General features: G+C 44.2%; 1 protein-coding gene and 1 long non-coding RNA gene across 14 annotated transcripts in view; one reads left to right on the top strand and one right to left on the bottom strand.

The window, feature by feature from the left end:
- LOC115513506 (cytidine monophosphate-N-acetylneuraminic acid hydroxylase) overlaps positions 1-24689 on the bottom strand; it is a 144387-nt gene that overhangs the window by 28659 nt on the left and 91039 nt on the right. For all 13 annotated transcript variants that reach the window (XR_003968718.1, XM_030314697.1, XM_030314703.1 and 10 more), the window contains 6 exons: positions 16244-16353; positions 14728-14918; positions 10533-10680; positions 10139-10220; positions 8345-8482; positions 5870-6005 (listed from right to left, as the gene is read on the bottom strand). Coding sequence is in view for 12 of the 13 variants with exons in the window: in XM_030314697.1 (XP_030170557.1) it covers positions 5870-6005; positions 8345-8482; positions 10139-10220; positions 10533-10680; positions 14728-14918; positions 16244-16353 (805 nt within the window). In the remaining variant the exon portion in view is untranslated. The remainder of the gene's footprint in view (positions 1-5869; positions 6006-8344; positions 8483-10138; positions 10221-10532; positions 10681-14727; positions 14919-16243; positions 16354-24689) is intronic.
- LOC115513507 lies at positions 1298-16379 on the top strand. Its single transcript, XR_003968719.1, has 3 exons — positions 1298-1380; positions 4900-4902; positions 16367-16379. It is a non-coding gene; the product is annotated as an uncharacterized LOC115513507 (long non-coding RNA).

Raw genomic sequence — 24689 nt, 5'->3', positions numbered from 1 at the left:
AATCCAAAAATCATCTCCAAGCCCCATGTCAAGGAGGTTACTGCCTATGTTTTCTTCTAGGAGTTTTATGGTCTCAGGTCTTACATGTAACTCTTTAATAAATTTTGAATTAATTTTCGTGAATGGTGTCACACAGGGGTCTAGTTTCATTCTTTTACATGTGACTATCCAATTTTACCAGGACCGTTTAATGAAGAGTGTCTTTTTCCCAGTGAATATTCTTAGCTCCCTTGTCAAAATGTTTATTTCTCAGGTGTTGATTCTGTTCCACTGGCCTATGTGTCTGTTTTTAATGCCAATACCATACTGTTTTGATTACTGTAGCTTTATAATATAGCTTGGAATCAGGAAGTATGATGTCCCTTGCTTTGTTCTTCTTTTTAAGGGCAGCTTTGGATATTTGGGGTCTTTTGTGGGTCCGTACAAATATTAGGATTATTTTTTCTATGTCTGTAAAAAATGCCTGTGGAATCTTGATAGGGATGACACTGGGTAGTATGGACACTTTGACAATATTAATTCCTCCAATCCATGAACACAGATTATCTTTCCATTTATTTGTATCTTCTTGGATTTCTTTCATCAACGTGTTATATTTTCAGTGTAGAGATCTTTCACCTCCTTGCCTAAATTTACTCTTAAATATTTTATTACTTTCAGTGCTATTGATATTGTTTAATGTCTTTTTCAGATAATTTGTCATTAGTATACAAAAACCCTGATTTTGTATGTTCATTTTGTATCCTGCAGCTTAACTGAATTTGTTGATCCCATTGAGTTTTTGATGACATTTCTTTGTATGATTTAAAAATTTTTTTAATGTTTTATTTATTCTTGAGAGACAGCATGAGCGAGGAAGGGGCAGAGAGAGAGAGAGAGAGGGACACAGAATCCGAAGCAGACTCCAGGCTCTGAGCTGTCAGCACAGAGCCTGACATGGGGCTCCAACTCACAAACTGTGAGATCATGACCTGGGCCGAAGTTGGATGCTCAACTGACTGAGCCACCCGGGAGCCCCTGTGTGATTTTTATGGTTGCTGCTCTGGGGATTGCAATTAACATACTTAACTTTCCAGTCTACTTAAAAATGTTGTAGCGCTTATGGTAGAATGTCAAAAACTTTCCACTACACAGGGCCCTTTATGTTAGTGTTGTCTTGTGTATCACACCGGCATACATTGAAAATCCCATCAGACCATGTTATAATTGTTGCTTTCAACTGGTTAACCTTTTTTTTTAAAGAACTTAGGAAAAAATGTCTTAATGCGTAGACAGTTATTACCATTTCGTAGCTCTCTCTCTCATTCTTGAAATTCCAAGTTTCTCTTTAGTTCCATCTTCCTTTCCTCTAAAGAACTTTCTGTAGCATTTTCTTTTCATGTTTATTCATTTTTTCATAGAGAGAGATAGATAGTGTGAGCAGGAAAGGGACAGAGTGGGAGACACAGAATCTGAAGCAGGCTCCAGGCTCTGAGCTGTCAGCACAGAGCCCCATGTGGGGCTCAAACCCAGGAACTTGGAGATCATGACTTGAGCCAAAGTCAGACGCTCAACCGACTGAGCCACCCAGGTGCCCCTCTTTAGCATTTCTTTTAAAGTAGGTCTGCTGGTAATGAATTGTCTTCATTTTGGATCATCTGAAAATGTCTTTATTTTACCTTCATTTCTGAAGGGTATTTTCACTGGATATAGTCTGGGTTGACAGTTCTTTTCTTTAAGCACCTTAAAAATGCTTTTCTACTACCTGCTGGTTTCTGTGGTTTATGATTAGGAACCCACAGTTACTTGAATTTTCCTCTATGTTTAAAGCATTATTTTTCTCTGCCTGAATTTCTGTTTTTCCACAGGTACAGACCATCTCCTTCCCCTTCCGATCCAACCTAAGTCTGGAGGGCAACTCCATTCTTAACTTCTCAGGTAGGGATGCCTCTGTGGGTGCCATCAGGAAAAGTCTTTCCTTCTCAAATTTAGCTTAAAGATTAAGACACTTAAAATGTCCATTACCTTGTCTGATTCCTCTTCTGTGGTCACACCTTAGACTACAAGATCAGCTCAAAGGATGTCATTTATCTGCATTCAGGCCACAAGCTTTGACATGAAACATGTTTATTTAAGCCAAATAAGGAAATGCTCTGTTCTTCTCCTTCTTTTTTAACTGAAGCTTCTACAATACTTCATCGTTGGCCTGGCTTTCACAACTTTCCACGGTGTCATGTGGCAAATATTGCCACTGAGGTGATACTGTTTACCTGAGTGACCGTAACTAAGAATATGTAAGCAGTAGAATAACCTGTTTTAATCTTCTTCAACGGACTCTCTTGGACTTAGAAATGCTTTCTCTTTGTATCTTTGAACCTATGTCCATCATTGTCCAAGACAGTGAGTTATGTGACAATATGGCAAGCATTACCACAGTCCAGTCTCTCAGTCCTCAGGTATTTCCATGTGGCGTGACAGCTGTGGATGACAGCGGGTTCTCTTCCCCACTCCTTTCTCCATTACCTTAAGGAACAGATAACCTTTAGCTGGTAGGCACAGCAGTTGTGAAACTGTTGAAGTAGTTCTGTGTCAGCTGGTTAAAAGCTGCTTCTCTGAGTTCCTGAGTGTCTCCTTTGCTACCCTGAGACCTCCTGGCTCTCTCTCTCAGTTCCACCAGTTAGAAGATTAAAGCTTGTGGGAGCGGAGCCTTCAGGACCTGATCCAGCATTAACTGGTGTGTGTTCTGATGGCTATCCTGGTTCTTAACTACATTGAATCTTAGCGCCATTCAAGTGAAATCTTTGTGCTATGTCCACCATAGTAGGTACTGGGAAGTTTGTTTTGGTTACATTAACTGATGGCCATGTAGCTCTATACCAAGACTGAGTGTGAGACAGAGTTATCTACTGATCACTCTATTTTCTTTAGAAAACTAAAGAATTTAGGGAAAACCTGAGGAGAGTTTCTGAGGGCCATCAACTGCCAGCAGTATTGGAGATGCTCATTCCCTTGGTTCTGTGTAAGTTTCACTCGACACCGACAACCCTTCCCTGGTTCCCTAAGTCCTTCATTTGCTGTCTACCTCCGTTAATTCAACTCATGTCTATCCTCTGTCCGTCAAATTAAACATGCATCAATAGGGCTAATAGATGGGCATGTCTCCTGTGTTACCAAAGGCTCCTAAATTTCATTCCTACTTTGGCGCTGTTTCTTGTGATAAGATTGCTTTTGACATACGCATTTTTAAAAGGTGTGTATGTTTATACATGAACACATTCTTTGAATTTATATCTAGGCTTATCCAGCAATTCCAAAAGATTTCTTATAAGGGCTATGCTCCTTCAAAGTAAGAAGTTCTTAAGGAAAAAAGTACATCTGGGTTTCTTTTTAAGTTTAAAAACGTAACTGATATAGCTGCTTAGTGGGGAAGCACAGTAACATTTCAAGTACATGGACGTTCCTTATAGAAAACACAATTGAGGACTAGAAAAATAAACAGTATTTCTCTAGCCACAGTAATTACAGTACTTCTCAATGGGACACATCTTGATCAGAGTACATCTCAATTCAAATACTAACTTTTCATCAAGAAACTTTATCAACATTTAAATTTCATAATACTTACAGTTGAAAGAGTAGATTCACTTGTTCAAGTTATTCCAAACATGCTTAAAAGTTTTTCAGTAAGTGAATCAAGCACCAAAAATATTTTTTCATGTAATACTCACATGTACGTTGATAAAACTGCTTCATCTTTCTTGGGAAGAACTGATTTGACTTTGAAGCAAAATGGATTTGTTTCCAAACTACCCAAGTTTACTGCCCAAGTTTAGTAAATTCAATAACTCTTGGGTAAACTCATTAGTATTGACACTGAATTCAAAGAGGGTAATGCATAAATTGAACAGCAGTGGCAAATTATAAACAGTAACAAAGCATTGTTCAAATTTGGTTTGTAATTTTTGCAGTTTATATACTCCCGCCAATTACAAATAACGTCTTCTGCATATTGATTCATGTTAGAAAACGTGTAAAATCATTATTGAATTGTATTAGAAAAAGATTCAATTTCAATATAACATTCAACCTGTATGACTAAGTCACAAATACATGTTTCCTCTCCCTGGAGCTTTAAATGTAGCTTGTTCGTATGCAGTATAATATCAGAGAAATGTTAGTCACGATGCCAAATTCTGTCTATGATTCCTGAATGTTTGGCAAGCATTCTTTTTGTTTCAGGAAAAATTTGCACTTTTTTTTTTTTTTTAAGTAGGCTTCACGCTCAACGTGAGGCTTGAACTCGTGTTCAGATGTGTCCCTATTTTCCTTAAGATCTTTTCCTTAAGCTAGAAAAATACGTTAAATATATTGTAACATAGTAACTAGTTCGATCGAATTTCCAAGTACAATGAACACAAGTATCGCTGTGAAACCAGCTCTCTACATAACATACTCAACAAAACACATTACAACACCGTATTGGTACATAGAAAAAATAATTCAAACCCAATCGATCCATCGACGCCAACTTCTGTAATCCTCAACTGCACCAAGGCCACTTTAAAAGTGCTCATAGCCACGCGTGGCGGGTAGTTACTATATTGGACAACTCAGCCCTAGCAGCTCCAATCAGTGTCTCAAAGGACATTAATGATCTTGCAAATGTTTAGTTGAACTTTTAGGAATTCATAGGAAATTTTGGACGTTTCCTTCTTATCAAAGGGTCTATGTTTTTTTTGTTTTTTGTTGTTTTTTTTTTTAATTTTTTTTCAACGTTTTATTTATTTTTGGGACAGAGAGAGACAGAGCATGAACGGGGGAGGGGCAGAGAGAGAGGGAGACACAGAATCGGAAACAGGCTCCAGTCTCTGAGCCATCAGCCCAGAGCCCGACGCGGGGCTCGAACTCACGGACCGCGAGATCGTGACCTGGCTGAAGTCGGACGCTTAACTGACTGCGCCACCCAGGCGCCCCTAAGGGTCTATGTTTTGAGAGAAAAGAAAAAGCATTTCTCCAGCTCAGGCATCTGGTAGTAGTCAAGTTCCCAGGAAGGACAATCCGATCTAAAGACAGCGGTTAAGATGCACGAAAAACAATGTTCCTTAAATCTGAAAGCCCCCTGGGATAGATATTCCTATTTGAGAGAAAGTTTATTAAAAGTCAGCTGCTGACTCTTTCAAAGATGACCTGGTATCAAAGTGACTATAACAAGTGAATTTTGCGCAAGACCCAGTACTGACACAAATGACTATCATTCTTGCACCATTAAACTGAAGACCCAACATTTAAATAACATTCTCAAAGAAACTCCACCGACCTCCAAAAACACAGTTGAAAAACCAGACCAAGAGTTATAGTCGCCAACCATTTCGCATACCCCAGAATGAGAAGGGAGCTTCAATGTGACGGGGACACGATTCTCTACTCTGGGCCGCCACGTGGTGAAGAGAAGAGAGCTTTGGCACCGGGCGCACCAGAGTTCACTTCTCAACTCCAGCGTTTCCAACAGCCCGGCTGTGCAAGTCCCATGCCTCTCTGAGTTGGATTCCCTATAGGAAAAATGGTGTAATAGTACTGACCCCAGAGCATCCCTGGGAAGATGGATTCGAATGGCGTGGCTAAAAGTCCTAGGTTAGTTCCTGGCATGTACTCAGCCCACAGCCGTTGCCTTCACCCTTTCCAGGATCCTTTCAGAGACAATCTCTCTGAATGGATTCTAGCTGCCAAGCACGGCTTTTATTCATGCTCTGTGTTCTCAGGCAGCCTATGAAGCAAGTTCTAGACTGCTCCTACTCACTCATTCCCATTCCGTGTTGATTCCCAGCTAAACAACTCATCCAGCATACATTAACTTAGGCATAAAAATGTGGTACCAAACGTCCAGCCATACTTGTCTGATGGGTGAGATTCCACAAAATACCCAGCAAAGGGGCAATAAATTCGGGGTTGTAGGTCCTTCACCAGCCGGGCCTTGTAGTTCAAGAGCTTCTTCCTCTCTGCTTTAATGAATTGGGCTTTCCATTCCTCTGCAATGACAGGGCTTGGGTTAGAATCTCCCCAGTTCAGAAATCACAGAAAAATAGAAGTTCTGGTAAAGCAGAACTCTTTCTGGAGATAAAATTGATAGACTAACACGGAACAGAACAAAGCTCTGTGTCATGAGTGAATAGTGCTCTCTGCCCCCAAACGCTTTACTTTGAAAATTTCAACTTATTACTAGGAAAATGTTACCAAACCAGCCAAAGACACTGAACTCTCCTTGTCTATGGCAACTCACTGGGACCCTAGCTGAAGACAAAGGGCAGCATGCATGGCTGTCCCTTGTGTGCATGCACATTCTAAGGGTGCTGTAATTCCTGTATGCGTTAACCCTTTTCTAACATGGACATGACTTTATCATTTTGGTAGATTATAAAAGCAATGTGTGTCCCTCATACTCCGGCAGGTGCACAGCGGTTGACAGCATGAATGCTGGAGTCAGTTAAGACTGAGGATGAAAACGCAGCTCCCCCAGGTGCATTAAGTCTATTCCCTCTTCTGTGAGTGGGTCGTCACCCCTACCCCACAGGTTGTTTTCTCTGTTCACTCGCTCACTCACCCATCCAATTTTTTTAATGAGAACCTACTGCGTGCCAGACAGTTCTAGGTGCTGAGAGTCCAGTGGTGAAAAGATAAAGCAGGCCCCTGCTCTCATGGAGTATTTATTCTAGTGAGAGAAGCAAATAATGAACAAGGACATAAATAAGGTCATTTCAAAGGGCGATGAGCTAGGAAGAAAGTAAACCAGGACAAGGGGCAGAGTGGCTGGGGTAGAGGGGCATTGTCAGACAGAGCCGTTGGCGAAGGTGACATTGGAGTCATAAAACCCAGACACAGACATAGAAGGCGCTGACCACGTGATCAGGGGCAAAAGAACTCCAGAGGGTCGAAAGGGCAAATACAAAGGCCCAGGGCAGGAACGCACTTGCTGTATTGCGACTGGGGAATGAATGACAGGTCAGTGTGGACTGATCTATAGCAAGCAATGGGAGACAGGCAGGAAAGGAAGCGGGGGAATCAGGCAGGGCCAGAGCATGCAGGGCACCGCATCAGGGAGTTGTTCCTATTGTTATCACTACTGAATTTGATAAACACAGATAAGGACACAGAGAAATGAGTTACCCATAACCCAGACGTACCAGCACTCGTATACTCCAGACCTTTTTAGAAATGGGTGCATGTATTCATTCACATACACATACACATGTTCACATGGGAATGGGATCATTCTAGCTAACCTTTAATGGGCATATTTTGCCTCCCCAGTTAACTCCCTAAGACAGGCACCTTCCTCTCTCATGCGGTTTTGCACCTTGGTGGGCAATGAATACAGACCTATAGAAGAAAGGAAGGAACCGAACAGAAGCTTTCTTCAGACTGCAAGTAACATTTCTGCCTCATTGTTAGAGATCATGTACCAAACGTTAATTTACTAAGTAGACATATATTGCACACTTACAGTGTCAGCATTGAGGATACCACTTACACACTTTCTCCCATCCCAACCCAGTACCACCCCTAGACTCAGAGCAGAAGAGGCCTTGCCTTGGACCCTACGCTTTTCTCCCCCTAGGTTTGAGACAGAGTTGACATATAACATTGTAGAAGTTTAAGGTATGCAACGTGAGGATCTGATACGCGTCTGTATTGCAAAATGATGATCACAAGGAGGTTAGTTAACACCTCCATCACCTCACATAATTACCATTTTGTGTGTTCGGTGAAAACCTCTGGGACCTTTTCTCCCAGCAACTCTTCAGTGTGTAAAACGACACTGTTAACGATCATCACCACGCCGCACGCTACATCCTCAGAATTCACTCCTCTTATAACTGGAAGTGTGGACCTTTGACTGACATCTCCCCATGGCCCCTACTCCCTAACCCCCGCAACGTCACCTGTAGTGACGGCACTCCTCCCATGTATGAGCATTCCGTGGGGCCTAGGGGACACGCCTACGTCAAGTGGCACACACTCTGCTCTGAACTACCTTCCAAGAACATTGAAGTCTGGATTACCAATGTTGGACCTTTCCTGCTCTGCTCTATGGTCTACACCATGAATCAAAATGATCCAAATGATTTTTTTCTTGACTATTCCTCAGATGTACCCTAATAGCCTTAATGTTTCTTTCATGCTCCATCATCATATTTCGAGCTGGAAACGTTAGTTTGTCTGTCCGTGCTTCGCAAGTCTGGTTTCCCAGTAAGACTGTAAACTTCTTGTGGGGAGTTTAACCATATCTTAATTATCTTTGTGTTTATTCTCACGGCATTTAACAAAGCACCATGCCTCTCTTTGGCATCGCTCTGATATAAAATATTACCGGTAAATTTTCCACCACTGAAAGTCATCGGAAAGCCTGATGCTCCTCCAGCAAAATCACTCATCATTAGAGCAACCTTCTCAGGCAACCTTCCCCCATTGGGTCTGGTGCAGTCCACTGTATTAAGTATCTTATGACCTGTGGAAAAATAAAGTGGGATGGGTTTTCAGGGTGAAATCTTGAACATCATACAGTTTGAATTCCCAAGCCAACGAAGTCTCCCATGTATGTCTGTTTAATGTGACTCATTTGATCAGAGAAGAATTACTTCTACCCAAGGAAAAAGGTGAGGAAGATTTGAAAACCTAAAATCTTCAATAGCATTTTTGTTTTTAAGTTTCAAGCGAATAAATTCATCCTATTTGATTTTATTTGGTGGGTTATGGATGTCCCATGAGGACAATTAGCTTGATTTCACTCCAGGATCACAGACAGATTACTTCCTCAGTCAATTATCTCTAGATGTTGAGCCCAAAGAATGCAGAGGAAGCGTGATGGGATCAACAGAAATCTCAACGTTCCACAAATTCCATTCAATGATTGTTAGGGCAGTAAAGCCATCTTCCCACACGAAAGGCAGAAGTGCATGATTAGATTACATGATAATATTTCAACAGATAATAAGACATTTATCAGAATGGCTAAAATAAAAAACACAAGAGGGGTGCCTGGCTGGCTCAGTTGGAGAAGCATGTGGCTCATGATCTTGGTGTTATGAGTTCGAGCCCCATGCCAAGTGTAGAGATTATAAACTTATAACATGTAAGTTTATATAAATGAATAAACTTAAACACACACACACACACACACACACACACACACACACGAAACCATAAGTGTTGGCGAGGATTTGGAGAAAGGGGAACCCTCCTGTGCTGTTGGTGGGAATGCAAACTAGTGTAGCCATTGTGAAAAACAGTACAAGGGCTCCTTAAAAAGCTAAAAATAGAATTACTTTATTATCCAGTAACAGCACTACTGGGTATGTACCCCCAAAATACAAAAAAAAACACTAATTCAAAGGGATACATGCACCCCTATGTTTATTCCAGCATTATCTACAATAGTCAAACTATGGAAGCAGCCCAAATGTCCATCGACTCATGAATGTGTAACATACAGTGGAATATTATTCAGCCATAAAAAAGAATGAAATCTTGCCATTTGCAATGATGGATGGAGCTAGAGAGTATAATGCTAGGCAAAATAAGTCAATCAGAGAAAGACAAATACCATATGACTTAACTCATATGTGGAATTTAAGAAACAGAACAAATGAGCAAAGGAAAAGAGAGAGAGAGAGAGAGAGAGAAACCAAGAAACAGACTCTTAACTATAGAGAACAAACCTGGTTACCAGAGGGGAGATGGGTGGGAGGATGGGTGAAATGGGTGATGGGAATTAAGGAGCGCACCTGTGATGAGTATAGGGTGATGCATGGAAGTGTTGAATCACTAAATTCTGCACCTGAAGCTAATATAACACTGTATGTTAACTGCACTGGAATTAAAATCTCAAAACGTAAGACATTCGATAAAGGCAGTTTGAAGAAATTACTATATGCAATATACAGAATATCTGTTGCCTTCTGAAAAAGCTTTGCACCTCTCACTACATAGACAACATTACTGGTAATACGTTCTTTGGAAAGATTATCTGAGTGATAGCACACTGTTCTAAGGCAAGGACAGAATACATTTTATTCCATGGGAAACGAAGATAGTAGAAGATGGTTATCACTCTTCCTTCCAGGAGCATTTTTCTCTTTCGTTATTGATGAGGGCAAGAAAGTACCTTTATACTCCACAATAATGCAAGTGTCCATCTCAGGATGAACGCCATCCATCAAGATCATGAATCGAAGATTTTTGTCTACCTGGAATTTAACAATAAAAGCAACAACTGTGTATGCCAGTTTGGCTTCTAATTCAGTATTCGAGAAAGCTGTCACCTCCTCTGGAAAGAAATCTCCTTCATCCAAAACTAGATTATTATCCTGTACTATGGAGTTACACCATTGGTAAATGGGGGAAAAAATGTCTTAGCTCAAATAAAGGCGGTATTTACAGAACGCTATGCACAGACAAAAATCGGCTATTGTTTCTTTAATCTTCAAGTGACCTCCTCACCTAAAATTCAACCCAGAAAGCATAACCGGGAAGTATAGAAAAAAACGCAGATATCTGACCTGCTGCCATATTCCGAATGGCACTATATTGATATTGGTCAACTGGACACCGCTCTGATTCAGATTCCAAAATACAGGTCTTTCCGTGTTTCCAACATAAATGGGAATGTCCGGTCTTCTCCCAGCCAGCTCCTTCAGTGTGGGGTAACTAGGATCAGAAGGATGGAAAGGTTGAAAGGTGAGAAGATCACCTAGTAGAAGAGACAGTTTGCTCCTTATACCAACATGTTGATCAAGAAGAAATTGAGGGGCGCCTGGGTGGCTCGGTCGGTTAAGCTCCTGACTTCAGCTCAGGTCATGATCTCACGGTTCGTGAGTTCGAGCCTCACGTCAGGCTCTGTGCTGACACCTCAGAGCCTGGAGCCTGCTTCCGATTCTGTGTCTTCCTTGCTCTCTGCCCTTCCCCTGCTCATGCTCTGTCTCTGTCTCTCAAAATAAATAAACATTTAAAAAAAATTTTTTTTTAAAGAAATTGAAAACACAGACTCTCATCAGAGTCCAAAAGAAGGGCTTTTTTCCCTCAAAGCTGAGTATAAAGGTGAGGGGCATTTCCTACAAGATTCCTTTTTCCTTGTCAGAACAGACCATACCCCATGGCGCATACATCAACCAGGTGGGCAAATTCTATCTGCTACATGAATGCTGTGGGTAGTTCTAACTGAAGGTAGAAGGTGGAAAAAGTCATGCTGAAGAGGTTGCTGGTAGGGGAAGACCTCTGTGATTTTCTTTTTTTTCTCATTCCCCACGTGGCAGCTCCCAGTAAGAGAAAGGCCTGGTCCACAAGACAAGGAGACCCTGGGGCAGTTTTTCAACTTTCAAAGGTTGTTAGCCACACCTCAGTATATAGAATAAGTTCTTTGTCCTCACAGGGAGTCCATTTCCAGTTGGACAAGAGAGTCAAATTTAGTGTAGAGGAAAACGACATTCAACATTGGTGGTAATCCCGACTCAGTTCACCATGAACCGTCCAAGTAGCTTTCGAACACCTACATAGATTAAGTCAAGTTTCATTTACTGAGCAATCATTATATTAAAAAAATTATGTACGCTGTGGGGTGTGGCAGAAACATGAATAATAAACAAATAAGTGGCAAGGTATCTACATGTCAAACATGGTGTCAGGCACTTTCACATGGTAGTTTAATGCTTACCAAAAACCCTCTGAATTTTTCGTTTGCTTTTATAAGCGAGGAAACATATCCAGACATATTCAACTAAGAAACAGCAAACTGGTATTCAAATTCACATTTTCAGATTCTAGGCCTAGCTCTTCCTCTAATGGAAGGCAATCCGAGACTCTAATGAATGTACTGTCTGGTTTAAGAATCACCCTTGTACAGGGGCGCCTGGGTGGCTCAGTCGGTTAAGCGTCCGACTTTGGCTCAGGTCATGATCTCACAGTTCCTGAGTTCGAGTCTTGTGTTGGGCTCCATGCTGACAGCTTGGAGCCTGGAGCCTGCTTCGGATTCTGTGTCTCCTTCTCTCTCTGCCCCTCTCCAACTTGTGCTCTCTCTCTCAAAAACAAATACCAAAAAAAAATTTTTTTTTTAAATTACCCTTGTACAGAGTACAATGTCAGGGGAAATAGGTTATTTAATCACAGGAAAAGCAGAAGCAAAATCTGCATAACTGTACTAATATTTAAGTTAAGTTCCAGCACTATGTTAAAAGATAGTCAAAAAAGCAGAATCTGGGGGTGGGAAATCAGAAAATTTTCTTCCTTAAAAACAAAGGATTTGAAAAGTGAGAGATTCTTTGTGCCTTCAATCTTTGGGTTCAGCTCCCAAATCTTCTATTTTAAAGGACTTTGGGGGTTAGGACAAATTAGTCTAAAATGGATGTTTTATTGTTTTCTGATTTTTTTTGATTGTTCACAATTCTTAGTGGCATCCATTAATAATATGATCTATTGCAATACTCCCTCCCTTTACACAATGAAATCACATTTCTTTGACTAAAGACTACTCTCTAAAGTGCACTGGCCTTTCCCCCTTGTTTTTGTTTTTAGCTCAAAAAAAAAATTATATTTATGGAACGGTATGTACAGACAAAATAAGTCATTGTCTCTTTAATCTGGAAGTGGCTTCCTCACCTACAATTTAACCTGGAAAACATAACTGGATAGTGTAGAAAAAACCCACAGATATCTGACCTAGTGCCATATTCCTAATGACACTACATTGATAGATATCAGGAGATTTTATTCAGCAAGTAAAGGTGAGATAAAAAATGGGAGAAAACGGCCCACATGTTTATGAGTTGACTAGGCGACGGGCGCCTGGGTGGCTCAGTCGATTGAGCGACCGACTTCAGCTAAGGTCACGATCTCACGGTTTTTGAGTTTGAGCCCCGCATTGGACTCTGTGCTGAGGGCTCGGAGCCTGGAGCCTGCTTCGGATTCTGTGTCTCCCATGCTCTCTGCCCCTCCCCCGCTCATGCTCTGTCTCTCTCTGTCTCAGAAATAAATAAACATTAAAAAAAATTATGAGTTGACTAGGCGAGAGTCAAAATGGAAGGGGTTATCAAGGAACCAGCCTCCGCGGAGTGACCCCGACGAGCTTCAGTAACTCTTCGGTGATAACCTGCCTGCAGTAGACCTCATGGCCATGCGTGCTGTGACACTCTAGTTGAGAACTGGTGTCATAACGCCTGACAAGTTCACCTACACAAGCCCCTGAAATGAAAACTAAATTGCTTTTTAGGACTGTGGTTGGGGCACAGCTGGACGAAATGACATGAAAACTTCTCCCCTTCCCTCAAATTCCGTGTGCTCCCCTGAATAAACCGCCAACCAGGTTTTAGGAAAGCCAAGTGCACCTTGGAATGGGCACTGTGCAGCCATCACCTCATGTAGGTAACCCTGCTCTTTCTGTAGAGGCTACACAAAAGAACTCGCACGCAGCACGGCAGTTACACGGTGCATGAACCCAGGCCTCTCAGAAACTCGGAGATGTGCGGCCGCAGCTTCCGCACATTGTGTGGGACAAAGGCGCCGTGCAGTGGACACGGAGATTTTTCATCACCGCACCCGCATACTGGGTTGTCATCAGTTCGTAAGTGACCGGCAGGTAACTTGTTATTCAGCCAGTTAATTACATTTATAAAGCATTTCCTGAAAGAACTAAATAAATAACTGAGCGCATATTCATGTCTTGGAGTAGAAAATCCAGGGGCCAGTCAACCAGCAAACAACGTATCGTCCCTAACCATGGACGTTTCTACCAAAGCATGTCCTGCACGTGAACTTTGGAGGTTCGCAGGAGAAAAAAGGCTGAAGTTGCTTCATTTTATAACATTGTGGGCACTGCTGCGTGTTTAGATGGGCGACCCAGCAGCAGTGATACAAACTTCAAAACAAGGAAGAACAAAAACGACCCTGTAATTAACCAAGGGATTGGGACCATGGCCTTCCTTCTTTCCTAAATAGTTCATTTGCAAATGTGTGTGCCTTTATAAGCGGCAATTCTCTTCCTTTTTGATTTCCTGGGGGAGGGGAGTTTCAGTTCCCATTATCAGTGTGTGATGCTGGTCTGGTTTCAATGAAGTGTTGGATCGGGTTGACTCAGGGGCAAAAAGCCGGGAGCTCGGGGTTATCGGGGCGCTACAAATCAGGAGGTGGCCAACCGCAGCAACCTGTTCCCGCAAGCTAAGAATGGTTTTGACCTTTTGAAAATAGCCGAAGGGATCATCCAAAGGACAATGATGCCTTGTGACACATGAAAACTGTATGATATTCGCAAGTCCTTGTCTATGAATAGGATTTCATTAGAACCACAGCCACAGCCACAGAGGTGAGCAGATGCGACCGTGACCACACGGCTCGTACAGCCGAAACCATCGACACTCTGGCCCATACAGAAAATGTGCGCCGACTCCTGCTATAAATGTTGAACTGAAAAAGGAAGTCAGCTTTGGTGATCCTTCGATGCAGACTTCTACCAAGTGGCCCGAGAGGGGGAAGTGGGAAGCAGAGAGGGTTATCAGCGCCCCCCTCCCCTCCCCTCCCCACCACGGCGCCTTCCTCACTCCGGGCAGTATGAAGTGTGCACGCGCTGCTGAAATCGGGCCACGCCAATGTCGGCGTTCAGCTGACCTGAGTCCGCTTTTTCTCATCCCAGCTGCACCTACCTCCAAAATTGCAAAAGCCCCTGAAACCGCGCTAGGCCTTTCCCGCCGCACTCGCTCCCTTCATTACCTCAGGTGGTCTGAGTGCATGTGACTGATGTAAATCAGGTCTGCCTGGCACAGCCTCTCCAGCCAATCAGACGGAGGCTCGTGCAGCAGCCACCAGCCTCGGGCGAACGCGGGACCCGTTAACCAGGGGTCAAACACCATCCTCTTGTCTCCCAGCTTGAGGTCCATGCAGGCGTGGGTGAGGTACGTGATCTGTTGGAAGACAGTGAGATTCAGGTGATGGGATCCTTCCCGGCCAGCAACAGGGAGCCGAAAGGTCTGTGCTGCTTGGCCGACACCCCTTGGCCGGAGAACCCTGTCCTGAGCGTGATCAGGACAGAGGACCCAAGGGGGACTCAGCAAGAGACTTCAGGTGGAATACAGCTCGCAGTGACTGGTCGCTGCTTCGTTAGGATAGAAACTCTCCCGGTTGGTTTCAGGTGGCAGAGCAACTGACCTACCTAGTTTTACTCTATTTCAGTTAGCTCCTAAATGCTCACTTATAATCAGCGCCGCAGACTGCCCTCTGTGCCGAGTCCTTCAGGGCACAATTTACGAGGAAAGGCAGTCAGAGCTGACGCGACAGACACTTGGGGATTTACATGCCAGAGTTGCTGTGGAGAGGTACAGGAATGAATGATTCCGGTGAGGTTGGGTGGGTGGCTTGCCATGTGGCTTGCAAGAATTCCTCTTCTAAACCACCTGCTACCACACTCAAGATGTCGAGGTCTTCTGAGAATAGCTATGAACAATGACAGAGAAACAGGCATTGACTGGAGGATTCCAGCTCAATTCCTCAGTCCCTTCCCACGGGCCGGCACATCCACGGCAAACAGGAAGTACGCCCAGAAGCAGAGAGAAGGTGTAGAAAGCCAGCGCGGAGCGGGAGGGGAGGCAGGCGATCACATGCCATTTTACTGGGCCTACTTCTTGACAGGTTTCCCTTTCCCTCAAATAAGTACACGCTTCCCAAATATTCCAGAAAAACAAATTTTTGATTACCTCTCCCAAACTGTCAAAGTGTTTCCTCTGGAGGAAACTCTCTTTTAAAGCTAGGAGAGTACACAGGAAGGTTCGTAAAAGGGAAAAATACAGAAATATGCAGCTGGCCATCTTATCCGACAGCAATCTGGCGTCGGAGGTAACTTCCGAACTTTCTCCGATAGTTTGGCATGACTCTCCTTTGGAACTTCGTTTGCTCATGGATTTTTGTTGTTGTTTCGTTGGGTTTTTTTCTGAATATATTTCCTTGCGATTCCTATCAAGTTGTGGAGGTTCCTAAAAACATTTGCTCAAGAGTTCAGAAGAACTTTATTTCATGTCCTAAATAGCTCCCTCAGAATATTCGAGGTAATATAGGATGTAAATATATATATATATATATATATATATACACATATTTATATATTTTAGTTTTATTATATATATGTGTATATATATACATATATATATATATATATAATAGACACACACACATAAATGGACATCTTAGTTTTATTTTTGTTCTTAAGAACATAACAATTTTAATGTTTCCTTACCTGTACTTCTCCAAAAGCCAAATGTTCAGGAGATCTGGGTTCTGAATCCCAGGGATTGGGAGGATTCAGTTCTAGAAGTAAAAGTCCATTTTCTTCATCCATTTCAACAACTGGAACCAAAAGGGAAGAGACACGTATTCACAACAAACACGACTATACAAAACAATCGCTCAAATAGAAATGTGTGGCCCGGGTACACAGAGTACCAAAAATCAAAGGGAAATCAAAACAAGACACAACAGTCATTTGTGTCAAACAATATCTGCCCAGACAAGGGCTGGAGACAGACAACGCCAATTCATTGCCTCGTTCATATTGCACTTAAGGGACTCATGGGACCTCAGTTGAGTCACAGAGATGCACACAAACAACTTCATTACAATTAAATGAATGAATGATACAGATGAGTTCAAGGTGCCATGGGAATGTGCAAGAGGGAGGACCTAACCTGGTTGTTAAGACTCAAAGCAGATTTCAAATAGGAAATCGTGCTCCAGCTAGACTTGAAAGATTGGGTACTTGGTGTAGACAAAAGAAATAGGATTATGTGAAGGAAAAGGGGTGACTGAACAGCACACACAAAGGCGTGGAGGAGGGGTGAGCTCGATATTCACAAAGGGACTGGTGGTTTATGCCCCAGGAACACAGTGTCTGAGGCAGGCAGGATGGACAGGAAGGCCAGGGTACATCATAGAGGACCCTAGACAGCATGCTAAGGAGGAATTTGGATTTTATTATGTGGCAGCAATGAGAGGTCAATGACGAATTTTAAGCCATTGTGGCACACCCTACTGGTGACCTACACCCTTCTTTCTTACTGTTAGCATCCTAATTTTTTTTTTTTAGGAGTGGTGATATGCCCATCTAAAGATCATGATTTCCCAGGGCCCCTTGCAATTACGAGTGGCCATTGACATAGTGCTACATACGGTGTCTATAGCTCTGGCCAGGGCGATGTGAGTAGAAGTCCCCAAGTGGGCTTCCGGGAACACTTTGATTTTCCTGACAAAGAGGGACAAAGTCAAAGGAAGCACACTAGTTGCCCTTCGTCTTTCCCTTGTTCGGAAAGTGGTTGCTTCCCCTGAGGGAACGGGAGCCATCTCGGGATGCTGAGGGAAAGAGCCAGGTCCTAAGGATGGCAGAGTAGGAAGACAGAAGGAACTTGGCTCCTTGATAAACTTCTGCAACGGCCATGATACCCAGGACTGTCTGCTTTCCAGCTTCTCGCAGAATAAGGGAAACAACCCCCGGTGTGGCCAGGCCACTCTGACTTGGGTTTTCTGTTCCAACAGCTGAAAGCAATACCTAACCGCCATGGCAAGGGAGTATTAAAACCGGAACTCAGTTTTAGAAAGGCCACGCTGTGAGACACATGGGGAGAATCCGCTGGAGGAAGGGAGGGCTGTATCTGAGGGCCCTCACCGTGGTCTCGGAGGCCAGTGGCAAACCGCTGACGGGCACGGTCTCCGAAGACAGATGGCCTCGTTTGGTTGGAACCCTCACTCTCCCCACTTGTCAGCTTCATAGCTGGGTGACCTCGAGCAAGTTCACTTGACTACTCCATTCTTCAGCGTTTTTCTTGTCAACCCTAGCTGCCTCCAAGGACGGAGGCATCCCAACAAATGGTAGCAAGTCTATTAATTGCTAAATGAAAGCAAATGAGGTCCTAGACCAATGCGGTCCCTTTGGAAATGGTGACACTGCTCTCTCCTCAAAGTCAAGCATTTTCCCCACTTTCTTCAAAGTATATAGAAAAAAGAAATCTTTTCCACACCTTCCAAATGAATATTAATTATACTCACTTTAAGACAACTGCTTGTGGAAAAAACTGAGGCAAAAATTACCCATAAAATGAAAAAGGATGCATTTTAGGATTTTCCTCAGGGGTGTGAACAAAGACTTAGACATGCTGTCAAACTTCAATTTTCAAGGTCATCCCGAGTGACCATAATAAAGAGGAAGTTGGAAACCTAAAGAATTACCTCCCCAAAGTCTGTTTTTCTCACTCATGTCCCTAGCTTTATCCTCATGGCCAGGTACTGGTAGTCTCCCTCCCTGCCCCTGACAGACTGATGTCTTGTGTAGATGGTCTCCCTGGAAGGCTCTCCCAGTATCAGCACTGCCCACACCTGGCTTCGTTGGGGCTCACCCGTCACCTTATCAGAGAAGCCTTTCTGACCACTCTATCTCAAAGAGCACTCTCCAACCCCCTACCTCTCATTATTTTTCTTCCTACCCCTTAGCGTCACTGCACATACTCTTATCTTGTTTGCTTCTGGCCTGCCTCCCCTACAAGATTATTGACTCCACGAGAGCTGGAGTTTGTTCTCTGCGATATCAGTAGCGTGCCAGGAACAATGCCTGACTCACGACAGGCATTCCTTAAATACGTGTTGAGTAAACTGTTTAGTTAATGTCTTAATTGCACGTCTCCCAAGACTCTCTTGAGGCTACACAACTTTCTCTCAACCTAGGCACTGCTCCTGCCCAGACGTGGCACCTCAAATTGGGAACCTTCAATATAGAATTATCTCAAGATAAGCCAAAGATTAAATTTACTATTTCTTCATTTTTATTTTAAGGGAGAGAGGGAGAGAGAACGAGTGGGGTGGGGGGCAGAGGGAGAGGGAGATAGAGAATCCCAAGCAGGCTCTGCACCATCAGTGCGGAGCCCAGTGCGGGGCCTGAACTCACAACTGTGAGATCATGACCTGAGCCGACCTCAAGAGTCAGACGCTCAACCGACTGAGCCACCCAGGCACCTGTGCTGCTTCTTCATTTTTAAAAGAGCACTTTAGAAACCAGAAACATGAATGCACCAGACGGCTTCCGTTCATCCTTACAGACTCCTCTTCTCTACCTTTCTTCTCCCTCATCCACCTGCTCTCCACGTCAGGAGGCTGACTTACTTGGATCACATAGAAGGGCTCCCAGAGTCTCCCCTTCCAGATGAGTTTGGCCACTGCAAAGCCCCAGGATGAGACAGTGACAGGACTCAGTGAGGTTGGGGTTTTTATTCCTGTGGCTCCTTCCCAGTAAGGTGATTTTGTTGCAGACATTGTTGGTGGTCTGCACAAAATCTGTTCCCTCCCTCTTCCTATTAGCATCCTCATTTTCCTGAGGAGTGATGCTATGCCTATCTAAAAATCATGATTTCCCATGCCCCCTTTGCAATTATGAGTGGCCACGGACATAGCTCTGGGCATTGACAGAGGTCGCTGCTCCTCTCTTGCAAGCCAATCTTTTATGACTCTCTCCTCTTCCAGATTCTGGAAACTGCTCCCTTCCTCATCCCTTTGGGCCTGAAGATGGATAACTTGGTTGCTATCAATGCTAGGGTACTCCACTTTCTCTGTGTTTCTCCCACATCCACAACTTACAAAGAAAGTCCTTTGTGAATACACTCTCATCAAATTATCCTAATTTGGGGGTGGCACTGGTTTTCCTTTTTTGAGTCTAACTAATACAATAATTAAAAACGGCTACATTGAGGGGTGCCTGGGTGGCTCAGTCAGTTAAGCATCTGACTTATGATTATGGCTCGGGTTATGATCTCACGGGATCACGGGATCTTGTGGGATCAAGCTCCCCATCGGTCTCTGCACCGACAGCATGGAACCTGCTTGGGATTCTCTCTTTCCCTCTCTCTCTGCCCCTCCCCTGCTTCCACACTCTTTATCTCTGTCCAAATAAATAAATAAACATAAAAAAATCAGCTATGCTGAAACCCCAAATTCAGAGGAGTGATTGCCTCTGGGGGATGGGGTACATGTGATATGACCAAGGAAAGGTATATACAGGTCTTCTGTTGGTAATGTTCTGGGTCTTATGCTGGATGTTGGGCACATGGGTGTCCACTCTATTATTTTCATACCTTTAAAATATTGCTTAGGAATTTAATGAAAGACTATTAATATCTTAATAATAATCAATTTATTTAATAGTGAAAGACAACTGGCTTTCTTAATAAAATCAGGAATGCACAAAGGATGCCTGAGAGCACCATTATGATTATACTATGTTCATGAAAGTGTGCGTGGTATAATAAAGGTACATCTTATTATTATTTCCAGGTTATGTGATTGCTGGAAGATGGTGTCATGAAATACAGAGAATGGTGGAATCCTGACTCTGCTGCTTATTGTCAGCATGGTGGGCTTCCTTCCTGATCTGTACAATACAAATGCGATACACCCGTCATACAGTTGTGGGGATTAAATGAGATCATAGGTCCCAATGTGTCTAGCATTATGCCTGGCACAGAGAAGACATCTTATGAATAACAGGATTATCGTGATAATTATTGTACCTTCAAGGAATGAAGAGTTAAAACGAGAGCTCAGCACTGGACAAACAAAACGTATTAGCAAATATCAGGTAGAAAATACCACAGTATTATGAGAGTCTCTCAGAAAACTGCATTGATACCCACTCGGAAGGATTCTCCTTCAGAATGTTTCCCCCCCAAGAGAAACAGAAGAAACTAAAAGTCTACAACTCTTAACTATGATCCCAAAGCAAGTGCTGTAAGGGTCTCTCTGCCCCTTGCACAAAGGCAGATTGCATATGGGCTCCAAAAGAAGCCCTCTGGGGCTCGCTGCCTCCAGTCCTCCACTACCCTGCCGGCCGCCGGGCAGCAGACATCAGCCCTCATGTTAATTCCCAGATCATCGTTCCGTTTTCCAGTGGACCCAACTTCCCGCTGCTGGGAAATCCCTCCTCCCTGCTCCTGCGGTCCCCGGCTGCGGGACACGTGCAGATTACCCCAGATATACGTGTACAGATAAATCATTAGGCCCCGCGTACCGAGGGAATCTAACAGATGTTCACCCTGAAAATCCTGACAACAACCCGGGAAAGCAGCTACCACTGATATCACCTCCATTTGAGGGAACTAAAGCACAAGGAGTTGGAAGATACGCCCAAAGTCACTTCATTGTGTGTCTGCGCGTCGGGATCTGAACCCAGGCTGTCAGGCCCCACTGCCTCCGCCCTTAACCATTTTGCCATCCTGTCTCTCCACAGGTCTCGTCCAAAAGAGTTAGAGGTTTGGAATAAGACCCTAAGCGGCTCTAGATTTGTGGGTTACGGACTCACGAGGGGCAACGGTCTACTGCTCTTTCACTGAGGCAAACACTTTATCAGGAGCAAACTTTTGTTTATCAGTTTTCCGCCAAATTAACCTCACAGTATCTGTACGGCACTTGTAACCAGTTCCTGAAAACAGCGATCTGCAGGCCTCCTGGGCCAGGTCAACACAGGAGTGGGGAGTTTACTGGCAAAAGAAGTTAGGGGTACAGACGTCCCTTCGAGGGGCACGGGAGGAAACATTTCCAGTCAAAGCAATCAGCAACTCTGCCCAGAACAACATCCTGTCCGGTTGGCGGTGAATGGAAAGAAGTACGAACCCTAGTCAGTGACCCCTCTGCTCGTGGGGGAACCTGGCCATACAGCTCAGACTCTTTCAAAAGTGATTTGGAGTTGGTCTCGTTAAGACACATGAGCAAGAGTGGCCCCGATTTTCTATGTTATCTGCTAGGGTCACAGTAATCTGAGCCTAAAAAGGATATAGAGGTAGCATACTCAAAGCCCCCAGTCTGGAGGCACATGTGGGAAGCCCCCCAGCTCAGCTCCCTCCACAGGTAACCAGTGGTAAGTCAGCCCCCACCCATACTGCCGGCACGCGCTTAGGTACATGGTCCTTTCTCATAATTGGGTCCTACTATATGTAACGTTGATGACCTTTACTCAGCTTTATAAAAAAAATATTTAAAAATTTTTTAATTTTAAAAAATTAAATCTTTTTATTTTAAAAAATTTAAAAAAATTTTAATTTCAAAAAATTTAAAAGAATTTTAATTTCAAAAAATTAAATTTTTTCTGTAATTGAGAGAGAGAGAGACAGAGAGAATCCCAAGCAAGCTCCACGCTCAGTGTCGAGCCTGACGCAGGGCTCGATCCCACGAGATCCCTGGGATCACGACCTGAGCTGAAACTGAATCAGACACTCAATTGACTGAGCCACCCACGCACCCCCTATTTTGCTTTATGATCAGTAATATTCTTTCCATTTTTTTCACTCGTATCACTCTTAGATATACTAGAATTGTTGCTAATGTTTAAGTTGTTTCCAATTTTTTTTTGTAAGTACTGTAAACGAACATTCTTATAGCCATAGCTTTCAACACATCAGTGATTAAGATACACAGTACACATCAGTGTATCTGAGGATACGGCCTTGGGTGTGAAATCGCTGGGTCAAAGGTGTTCACGTTCTTAAGTGTGAGAGGAAGCTGTCTGGAGAGTTTTGAGCAGGGGAGCGAAGTGAATCGACCTGGATATTTACGACATCGGGCCGGGTGCCGTAAGCGGAGTGGACGGACAGCAGAAGGCAAGCAAGGAAGCAGAGCGGCCGCCCACACGGCAGAGGGCACGGACTTGCGCTCAGAGGGACGCGGTATACACGGGTTCTGAGACGCTCTGGCACAGAAGCAACCGATTAACGGTCTGGATGTGGGAGTTTACGGAAACAGGAAAGTCAAGGGCGACTTCCGGGCTTTGTTCAACTGGGCGGGTATTTACGGAGACGGGGAAGGCTGTGCGGGAGGCGGGCACGGAGAGTTCTGTCCTGGCTGCGCTGGCTTGGGATCCCGACCTCAAGTCCGTGTGGAAATACGGGTGGGCGGGTGGCCAGCTCAGGGAGGAGCTCAGATCTGGAGGGAACGATTTTGGACTCATCCGAGTAAAGACGGCATCTAGAGTCACGGGATTAGATGGGATCCCTTAGGGGAAGCTTGTAGGCAGGGAGCTGTGGGGCCAGTCCCAGGGCGTTGCGACATTCAGAAGTCTGGCCGGGGACGAGTCAGCAGCGGAGCCTGAGAAAAGCAGTTAGTGTGGTCGGAATAGAAATCAGGAGAGTGTTTCGTTGTTTGCTTTTGTTTAAGCCTTGAAGACATTTTATAGTGGTGACAGGTGTCTGGGTTCAGGAATAGGCTCTTTAACGATTTCGATGCATGCTATCCCCTCTTAAGCAACAGAATTTTATTTCTTGTTTGTTTGTTTGCTTGTTTGTTTGATGTGGTACTTTCTTCTATGTTTGATTTCTTGGTTTTCTTGGCAGACGTTCTTGGGTCCTCCAGTATTTCTTCAAAATGCCCCCTTTCTGGGTGGTTTCCTCAGAGGCCCCCTTGGAAGCCTCTTCTGACTCCTCCTCCTCCTCCTCCTCCTCCTCCTTAAGGGATAGTACAGCAGACGAGACTTGGAAGGTTGTAGAACTAAGGATTCTAGGTGGGAGCTGACAACCTGGACCAGGACAGCACTATGGCCTCCAAACATGTCCACATTCTAATGCCCAGGAACGATGGGTAAATTAGGTTTTCTATGGCAAAAGGGAATTAAAGTTGCCAACAAGATTAAGGTTGCTAATCAGCTGACCCTAAACTGGGGAGAATATCCTGAATTATCTGGGTGTGCCCAATATATCCCAAGGATCCTAAAACCTGTAAGCAGGAGGCAGAAGGGTCAGAGGGAGATGTGACTTTAGAAATAAGCCACAGAGATGCAAGGCTCTGACGACGGACAAAGAGGGCCTCTAGAAGCTAGAAAAGGCAAGGACACGGATCCTTCCCCAGAGCTTCCAGAAAGGGACACAGCTCTGCTGACACTATAGTGTTAGCCGCCGAGACGTGTGCTGCCCCCGTGACCCACAGAGCTGTAAGGTAGCACATAGGAAAGAATGCAGAAACCGCTGCTCCCCAGATAGGAGGGAAAAGACCGTGCCACTGGGCTCTATGGCGCTGGCTTTGGGTACCGTGACAACGGAGTGACCAGTGAATTGAGCAACATGGAAGGGGCTGGTGACCTAGATAGGAGCCGTGTCCATGCCGTGGTGGGGCCGCAGCTCCACCACAGTGGGAAGGGGAGGGGCAGACAGCAAGTGTGGACACCCGCTTCAAGGGGGTTCCTTGTTTTAGGGTTCAGAGGAATGGGGGCATAATTTAAGCAGGCGATGAAGGTCTAGGAAGGGTCTGTATGAACACCAGACTGCGTGTGTGTCTGTGCGTGTGTGTGTGAGCATGCACACATGGGGAGCTAACAGGTGCCAGACCCTGTGTGTGTGTGTGTGTGTGTGTGTGTGTGTGTGTGTGTGCGTGTGCATGTGTGAGCATGCGCACACGGGGGGCTAACAGGCAAGGCCAAAACTGATGACACAGGAGGGAGCATGAAGCTTTCTGTGATCTCCCCACCCGATCACAACTATCCGTTATTCCTGCAGCAGTCATTCTGAAACAGTCTGTCTAACATGTAACGTTTCTACTGTTAAAACCCAGCTTAGTAAGTTAGAACAGAAACGCATTTATGAGTCCACCGAAGCCCTTGTGACTCATATTTAGACAAGCCCTTCTGCTCCAGAAGGGGAAGCAGAAAGTTGAAGGGGGGTGTACTG

This window comes from Lynx canadensis, chromosome B2, assembly GCF_007474595.2.
Source record: "Lynx canadensis isolate LIC74 chromosome B2, mLynCan4.pri.v2, whole genome shotgun sequence".
Classification (NCBI taxonomy): domain Eukaryota; kingdom Metazoa; phylum Chordata; class Mammalia; order Carnivora; family Felidae; genus Lynx; species Lynx canadensis.
This window is presented reverse-complemented; position numbering and strand designations above follow the sequence as displayed.